Below are 9,366 nucleotides of genomic sequence, written 5' to 3'. Positions count from 1 at the left end.
TGTTTGATCATAAGATCCGAATTAGAGATCGGGAAGCCGAGGAAGGGGGTGTGGCTGTTCTGCTTATCAAGGAGACGGCTAAGACCTTCCATGGCAATAGCGAAGAGGAAAGGCGAAAGCGGGTCACCCTGACGAATCCCCCTGCTAACATCAAAGGTGCGCCCGGGGCGCCCATTGATCAGGACAGCCATAGAGCTGGAGTTGAGACAAGTATTGACAAGCTTAATCCAACTAGGAGAGAATCCCATCAGGAGCATAATTTGCTCCAGATAATGCCATTCAATGCGATCAAAAGCTTTGAACATATCGAGTTTAAGACCGAAATAGCTTTTCGCTCCTTTGATTTTCTTGAAGCAGTGAATTAATTCTTGGCTAATGATGATATTATCCGTGATTTGCCTGCCCAGAACGTAAGCTGCTTGGAAAGGGGATATTATATCAGCCAGAGTTGGCTTGAGCCTATTGGCAAGAATTTTTGTGATGATTTTATAGGTTGTGTTAAGGAGGCTAATTGGTCTATAGTCAGCCGGGGTTTGGGGAGTTTTAGTTTTGGGGATTAGGCAGATGTGGGTATGGTTAGACATCGTAGGGAGAGTGGTCTCTCGAAAGAAGAGAGAAACCATATGGAGGAGATCATCCTTGACTGTGTTCTAGTTGGCTTGATAGAAGAGAGGAGGATACCCATCCGGCCCAGGAGCAGCACCAGGTTTCAGAGAGAAAGTGGCCTTACGGATTTCATTTAATTCTGGAATGGCAGTAAGAGCATCATTCTAGAATTGAGATATCTACGGGTTAAAACACTCAATGAGATTGCTAGAAAGAGTGGAGCCAACTGAAGACGAAATATTCTGAAGGTGAGTAACAAAGACATTGGATATCTCAGCTTCATCATTGGTCCACGACTTGTCGGCCAACTTTATGGAATGGATTTGATTTTTACGATTTCTCGTGGTGGCTTTCGCATGAAAGTATTGAGTGTTGCGATCACCTAAGTTGATGTTGGCTATTCTCGATTTTTCCTTCCAAAGGCTTTCTTGTTGAAGGAGAAGAGTTTCAATCTGTGTGAAGGTATCTTTGAACCTGTCAGCATGTTTAATGGATTGAAGCTGTTGGGTGAGGCTTTTAATGCTATTGTCAATGTGGCCAAAGACATCTTTATTCCACTTAGAGAGTTTAATATTTTGACCCAAACAAACATTTTCTCTTATAAGAACTAACAGGTTCAACAAGTGACTAAAGATCTGTTCCTGGGTTTGTATGTGTGCTCCAATATGTCTAAAAAAAACTAAATAAAATTAGGTTTAAAGTTCACATCTGAATTTCATAATGGACTAATTTTTATCTTTTACTCTAGTTATAAATTTTCCTGTAGCGTGTATCAAATAGAGGGAGAGATTTATGGGAGGAAAAAACTACTCCCTCCGTCTCATACTCTCATATTAAGGGTCCACTTTGGAAGTCCAATTTTTTTTCATATATTTTGTTCTTCCGTTTGTACCCCTATTTATTATAGAAAAAAAGTCTTAAATTTAAGAGGGTCTCATTTCCCACCTCACTAAACATTAAAGTGCCTTTATTGCAAATACTAATTCCAACAAATAAAAAGGAAATGAGACTCTTAATATGAGACATCTCTAAATTGAGACTCTTAACATGAGACTGAGGGAGTAGTACTCTTGCAGAGTGTTGAGCAAACTTATAAAACGACACGTAGACAACCATAATTGAGAGAGAAACTTTACTTGTTTCTCACTCTACATAGGTCATCCAGACATCCATGCTCGACTGTCGGCCGAGAAAACCCAGGAGCCCAAAACCAATCACGTTAAAACCTAGCCCGTATGACAATCACAAGGCCGAGAGCGGAGGTGGGTTTGACTCTGAGTAAGCGGTTACACGGCAGCCAGCCCAGGCCCTTGAACAAACCGAACAACAAAATCCCAATTCTGCTCGTTATTTAGAGGGAGAAACAAACAAAATCAAAATCAAAAGGAGGGTTTCGTTCTAAGACTGAGAAAGAGAAACATACGATCTACAAAGACCTAATGCAAGGCTAGTTTCTCTTTATTCTTTGCTTAACTATTTCTTTGTTTATCTGTTCAATCTTTTTCTTTTTTCGTTTTCTTCATAATTTGTGTAGGTTTTATTTGTTTCCCCTGAAGTCCTTAATGCGATTAAGATAAAAAAAATACGCGAATTTATTGAAGTTTCAATTTAGACTTTAGGGTTTTGATTGAATTTGATTCGATTATCTCAAGTGAGATTTTTTTTTTGCCATCCTGCTTGATTATGGATTCTTCTTGAGTTATTTTTGTTGTCTCCTATTATTAATTGGAATTAATATTAGATCCAAGATTAAACTCTTAGATTAGGCTAGAACTTGGGTATATGTTGGCTTTATTTAAGGGTGAAATATCAAATTGATATGTTTATTTGTTAAATTCTTATCAGCATGTCTTTATATATTTTGTTCCTCATAATCTCTTGAGCAAGCTGTGAGAAGCATGATACATTTTTCAAGAATCTCAATTTGTGGTTATATATCATTATTCAAGCATTATCTGTTTTTATGTCATTTTCATCCTTTTGTTTCTTTCCCTCAAGTTTCATATCATTTGATCCTCTGCTTATGCCTTGAGACTGTTTTCCTTGCACTTGCAGTTATAGTGATTGTTACACATATTTGATGGATGATGACGATTCTAACTGATAATCTGTCGGAGCCTTTATCAAAGGAGCTAGTTCAAAAACTTTTCAACAAGGTATATCTTCCTTTGTTTTCTTGCTTTATCAATTGGCTCATTAAGAAGTGTAGACTCATATTATCCTCTTCATGATCCTTCCTTTTTGTTGTCTCGTGCTCTATTGCTAGAAAAACTTTTTAGTCATAAAACACAACTTTAGTAGGTTTTTTTGAAATTTAAGAAACGACTTCTTTGTTAGGTAGCTTCTGTATGTGGTATTACACCTCTTGCTTGTTTTTGGTTAAAAGATGAGAGATTCTAAAAGCTAGCTGGTTATATTCACCTGTTTTCGCGATAATAGCTAGTGTCACAGCAGGATGTCTTAATGTTCTGTTTGTGTCTAATATTCCATAGTTAATTTCATAATAAATTCATAAAATTCACAGCTGGTTATATGCACATTGTTTGTGTCGAAATGACCGAAATATTTCCACTTTCGTGCTACCGGAATTTCCATCGAGACCGAAACTTAATTAAGTTTCTCTTAGCAATGCCTTGTCAAGGAAATAAATTTCGAAACGACCGAAATATTTTCATTACCATGTGTACCAAAATTTCCACCGAAACCAAAATTTCATTCCTTGGTTATATTGTTGAAATTGTTCCGTTTTAACTCCAAATCAGTGCACTAGTAAGATTACATCTGCCCAAAAAATGGCATAAGTTACACTGTTAAATGGGCTTTCTTTCGGTAGTGTCATATCGTAAGATACACGTTGCACCTTGCCTTTCTCCTCAGGGAAGTGTCTAAGCTACCGGTTCTGACTGGACCAGCATATTATAATTATATTTTATTTTCTTCAGGAGTATTTCAACTTCTACTTTTGTTCTTAGCCATAGTAAGTACTATGTACTGTTGCCATTGACATGATGGGTTGGAAGATGGTCAAGCAGGAGTCTTACCATGCACATATCTATATGTCACGTCTTCGTATTAGGTCCTTCATTTTATTTTCTTACTTGATGTTGCTACTTTGTAGACAAAAGACAAACCTATAGTTACATTTCGTTAGACAATCGTAGACACAACATGAAGATAACTCACGTGAGTATGTAAAATACCCATTGAAGTGCCCGTGACCTGACAGCTCTTGTAATTAGTAATAAATTGAGAAGTTTCAGAATCCATCTGTTTTAATTGTATCTCTCATATCTTAGCTATACAATGATTCTTCTTAAACAGAACATTGAGTTGGAGAATAAGCGGCGTAACTCGGCCCAAGTAAGATTCCCTTCTGATCCTAATACATGGCAGCAGATGCGCGAGAACTATGAAACTATAGTACTTGAGGATCATGCATTTTCTGAACAACGTGAAGTAGAGTATCTCCTATGGCAGTTGCACTATAAAAGGATTGAGGAGTTGAGGGCGCATTTAAATGCTGCTATAGCATCTACGGGATCAACACCGTCCGAAGAAGATAAAAGTCCTGCTCACATAGACCGAATTAAAAAAATACGTTCTCATTTAAAAACGTTTCTTTCAGAAGCAACTGGATTTTATCATGATTTAATTTTGAAAATCCGAGGAAAATATGGGCTACCTCTGGGACATTTCTCTGAGGACTCAGAGGATCCTATTGTTGTGGGAAAGGAGGAGAAGCAATCTACGGAGATGAAAAAGGGAATGCTTTCTTGCCATCGTTGTCTGATTTACTTGGGTGACCTTGCACGTTACAAGGGACTTTATGGAGTGGGTGACTCCAAGACCCGTGATTATGCAGCTGCTTCAAGTTACTACTTGCAAGCTGCTTCGCTTTGGCCTTTAAGTGGCAAGCCACACCATCAGGTTTCACTTATATTTCTGTTGTACCTATTTTCATTTACTTTTTGTTCTCACTTCTAAACTTTTCTTTACCCTATAGTAAGATTCTTTTGCTTTAATCGTATCCTGGTTTTGATTTTTTTCTCCTCCAACAGCTTGCAATATTGGCTTCATATGTCGGAAATGATTTGTTGGCAGTTTATTGGTATTTCAGGAGTTTGGCAGTAAACAACCCATTTTCTACTGCCAGGGATAACCTAATTATTGCATTTGAGAAGGTACCTTTGATACATATTCTGCTACTTGAGATATTTCAGTCAAGAATTAAACATGTTAACATGCTGAGCCTCTGATGTGCACCTTTTAAATGATTCTATCTTATTTTGCAAGAAGTAGGATTCAGGGAAACATTTATAGCAGTAGCATTCATTTTCTTAGATGTGTGCTATTACTAAAATATTTTGCAGGGCATTGAGCGCCAACAATTTCAATTTGTTTTGTACTTTCTTAAAAGGAAATTAATTTAAATGAGGCATCAAAAATTTCCAATATGGCTTCTGTAGAAATAATTGTGCTAGGTGTTATGCCTGTTGTATTTCGTGGTTCAATTCTTTCGGGTGAAGAACAATATTATTTCCATTACATATCATTATATATGTGAGCCCAACTTTGTATAATGTACCCAATTTTTTTTGGTGCTTTATCTTGATAATTGTTTCTCTTGTTTCGTCATTTTTGCAGAATCGTCAGACTTACATGCAGCTACCTGGGTATACTAAAGTTTCTTCACTGAAGGCAACACCTTTAAAGAAGACCAGAAAAGGAAGAGGGAGAGGGGAAATACTGAAGCAGCTGGGCGATGGTAAAGTTGGAATCGCTCCCACTAAGGAAAAAGCGTGTAGTATCACCGAGACATTGAAAACCTTTTGTGTTAGATTTGTCCGCCTAAATGGCATTCTTTTCACACGCACAAGGTATTTCATTATCTAGTCTGTTGTGGTTCTACTTCTACCTAGGTTTTTATGTATTAATAACTTTTTATTGTTGCTGTCCAGCTTGGAGACATTCGATGGTGTGTTCTCTATGGTAGGCAATGATCTCCGTAGTCTTCTTTCATCAGGGCCAGAGGAGGAACTAAATTTTGGTTCTGATGCTGCTAACAATTGCCTTTTCATTGTTAGACTCGTCACAGTAATCATGTTCACAGTTCATAATGTGAAGGAAAGTGAGGGACAGACACACTCCGAGATTTTGCAGCGATCAGTTCTCCTCCATAATGCGTTTACTGCTGCCTTTGAAATAGTGGCCCGCATAGTTGGGCGATGTGAACAGTTGAGTGATCCTTCATCAAGCTTTCTCTTACCTGGTATTCTGGTTTTTGTTGAATGGTTAGCTTGTCATCTGGAAATTGCTGTTGGCCGTGATGAGGAGGATAGAGAAGCTGCGGCTAGATCATTGTTTTGGAAGCAGTGTATAACCTTAATCAATAAACTAATGTCCAGTGAGCTTGTGTCCACGGCTGTTGATGAGGATGAAAACTGTTTCTTCAATATGCGCAAGTATGATGAAGGAGAAACTGAGGACTGTCTTGCCCTATGGGAGGATTTTGAGTTGAGAGGATTCATACCTCTTGTCCCAGCTCAACTCATTCTGGAGTTTTCAAGGAAGCAATCTACTGTTTGTGGTGGTAGGAAGGAAAAGAGAGCTCGGGTCCAGAGAATTCTTGCTGCAGGAAGGGCTCTTCTGAATGTAGTCCAGGTTGATAAGCAAGGAGTGTATTTTGATCAGAAATCGAAGAAATTTGTTATTGGAGGTGATCCTCAAATGTCTCAAGATTTTGTGCTGAAAAGTTCTGACATGACCATGATATATGTTACTACACAAGAAAAGCAGGTGGAGAAGATCAGGAATGTAGGAGTAGAGCAAAAAATTGAACAAATACATCCAGAAGTAGAAGAGGAAGATGAAGAGATAGTTTTCAAGCCTACCATGGTTAAAAAACTCGTTGATGTGATCCCTCCAAAGTTAACCACCTATAATGTCTTTGAACCCAGTGAGAATGCCCCTAAGGCTGAAGAACCAGTTTGTTCCGGATCTCTTTTTGCCCCTGTCACTAGTGTTTGCCTGCAGGATTCCTTGGATGCTCCTCAACCACTCCCGCAGAGCAGTTCAGGTGCTCTGAATTGGCACGTAGATGATTATGCTTATCTTGCTCGAATGAAAAATTTGAGTGTTGCTGACAATGGGCAAGGATTTGTTCCTTTTTATCCACCAGTATCATATACCTGTGCCCAATCTACTAATAATATAGCTGGAAGCCTTTTGAATGGTTATTCTGGAGGCCCGGCGGCTATAGTTCCCTCGGACTTAGATTTGAATGTGCCTTCAGGAGCCATTGCTGATGATATGGTTACATCAAGTTCTCCAGCCAGTTCGAAAAGGAATCCTGTAAGCCGACCTATTAGACACGTTGGCCCACCACCAGGGTTCAGTCCTGTACGAACTAAACCAATTGAGACTGTATCTGAGTTGAAGAATGAGATCCTACCACTTGATGATTACAGCTGGCTTGATGGGTATCAATTGTCTTCATCCACCAAAGGGACAATCCCTAGTTCAACCAATACCATATCTCATGCCTACCCTCATGTTACTACTAATAGTAATGGTTTTACTGATGCAAAGAGCTTTCCTTTTCCTGGGAAATTAGATCGAGTAATGCAGGTCTCAACTGAAAATTGGAAAAGTGGGAAGCTTTTCGGACAACTTAAAAGATACCAAGAACAACAGCAGCAGCTCCAGCAAGCGAATCAAGAGTATACCCTACAGCAAGGGAATCGGGAAGAGTTAATGTGGTCAGGCAGTTTCTTCGTGTGAGATTCATCAGATGAGATAATAGATGGTAAGTTTTATTCCTTTAGTTTCCTTGCATTTGTATCTATCTTTATCGGACGTGTAAGGATTTCTAGAAAAATGCATAGTTTCATTTCTTTAGAACATTGATCTGCAAATCAATCTATCACAGGTTGTTCTAAGTAGTAGTTTGACCTAGTTACACAGTACCATCGTTTTATGCTTCTCTTCTTTGAGTTGGTATATTCTTAATGAGTGATGCTGATTAGATTTTCTCTTCCATTGAAGAAATGAAGAACCTTTTTGGAGTCCATCCTGGTACCTACGAAGTTCACCCTCTGTTATTGCAGAATTTTTAGTGCGTTTAAATTTCTGATCAAGAATGGGTGATCATGAATTGGTGATGCACCTTCCCGGGAAGAGGTAACACTTCCTTTCCTTTTTCCATGATGTTAACTGTCAGTGCATTACTGAATATTGATGTTTGATTCTCCTGTAACTTGATATTAATCGAGGAATATAGTCTAGGAAGAAATATACAGAATTTAGTTTTCACTCTAGCCCAAATTTTCTTTTGTCAAAAGGCACCCACAACTTCTTAAGGCTTTAGCTCCCATTTTCATGTATAGCTCATGTGATTATTGTTCGTTTATTTCAGAACTATTCAGATTGGTGGAGTTGGAACTTGGAAGTAATGCACATGAGTGGGAAGTTCTATATAAGTCATACCGTGTGTCTAGTTAATATGATTGTTGGAGGTCTAAGAGTGACTATGGTGTTAAAGTTGTGGTTGTAGCTCCTAATCTCCAAGATCCTTGAGTTTAACAACAATACTACTATACCCTTCTATTACTTGTTAAAGTTCTTTAGTCGTCGTCATCTCTCAGTCTCTAATCAGTGAGCAGAAAGATATGCGTGAAGTTCTCGGACGTAGTTGAGATGGTAGAAAATGGCTGGACCACCAATTGAGCTTCCACTTTCAGATGGTAAGACACTTATATAAGATATTATGCTTTAGCTTTTTGTTTTGGTGATTGAGAAACCTAACCATCGGTATGATGGATGTGCCGTTTAGATCTGTTTTGTTTGAAGTTTTTAACCTGGTGATTGAACATCCTATTATCAGATGAACCATGAGATATTAGTACATGATATTGGTATTATTAATGACATTGTCAACAATTTGTACCTACTACCATTTGATTAACTAATGATTTTATCTTGATGTCTTTCTTGTGGTTTGAATTGATACAATCCTGTATACTGTTATAGTTGTGCAATTGTAGTGGATATGTTGATGCCATAGGGGAAGTGTATGCTCTTTCTCTGACTGTCATCGGATCGTTCCACCTATGTTGGGAACTTCCATCTGAGAAGAGAAAGTTCATAGTTCATACCTCAACCACTCAAACAGGCTTACCGTATTACAGTGAATTCTTGATTGTGATGCATAAAAACGTTGCACCTTGAGTCGTGGCTAGTGTTTCTTCTCTTGGATATGGATCCTTTTGGTCTAAAGGATAACAAAAGTTAAGAAGAAAAGTTTCTAATAGGTCGCTGTTTCGGGAAATAAAAAAAAATCCGGAGAAAAAGGCGCGAACTAAAAACAAGTCACCAAACGGACCTTAACTCCCTCTTCATTGTCTCTCACTTCTCCGACCGGATCTCTATCTCCGGCGGCGATTGGTAAGGGGAGCGGAAGATTGTTGTTGGGGAGCTGTAGTACAAAATCAATTTTTTGTACTACAACTCTCTGTACCAATTCGGTATTAGGAACTATTTTTTTGGATCTGAAACTAAATAATAAAATATAGATGGATTAGAAAAAACAATTATATAATTTAAAATTTAAAAAAAACAATTATATAATTTAAAATTTTAAAACTTTTGATAGTAATTTTTCTTTACTATTCTCCCTTAAGCCTTAAATATTTCAATAATAATATCTCTCTTTCTTCTCCACAATCAAGTTACACAAGAACCATTACTAATAAGCAACTAATT

The 9,366-nt window shown here is 37.9% G+C and overlaps 1 protein-coding gene across 1 annotated transcript; it reads left to right on the top strand.

Annotated features, from left to right (window-relative positions):
• Positions 1 to 1,636: 1,636 nt before the first annotated feature.
• Positions 1,637 to 8,589, top strand: LOC147566903 (nonsense-mediated mRNA decay factor SMG7-like). Its single transcript, XM_086653475.1, has 8 exons — positions 1,637 to 2,052; positions 2,662 to 2,762; positions 3,928 to 4,533; positions 4,665 to 4,787; positions 5,251 to 5,483; positions 5,565 to 7,411; positions 7,651 to 7,785; positions 8,021 to 8,589. The coding sequence occupies exons 2-6, from the start codon at positions 2,691 to 2,693 to the stop codon at positions 7,384 to 7,386; spliced, it is 2,856 nt and encodes a 951-aa protein (XP_086509601.1). The 5' UTR covers positions 1,637 to 2,052; positions 2,662 to 2,690; the 3' UTR covers positions 7,387 to 7,411; positions 7,651 to 7,785; positions 8,021 to 8,589.
• The last annotated feature ends 777 nt before the right edge of the window (positions 8,590 to 9,366 follow it).

The sequence above is a fragment of the Eschscholzia californica genome, unplaced genomic scaffold (genome assembly GCF_041429995.1).
Source record: "Eschscholzia californica isolate CP2 unplaced genomic scaffold, dmEscCali1.0.p SCAF_1, whole genome shotgun sequence".
Taxonomy (NCBI): domain Eukaryota; kingdom Viridiplantae; phylum Streptophyta; class Magnoliopsida; order Ranunculales; family Papaveraceae; genus Eschscholzia; species Eschscholzia californica.
Note: the sequence above shows the minus strand (reverse complement) of the source record. Positions and strands in the feature narration are given on the sequence as shown.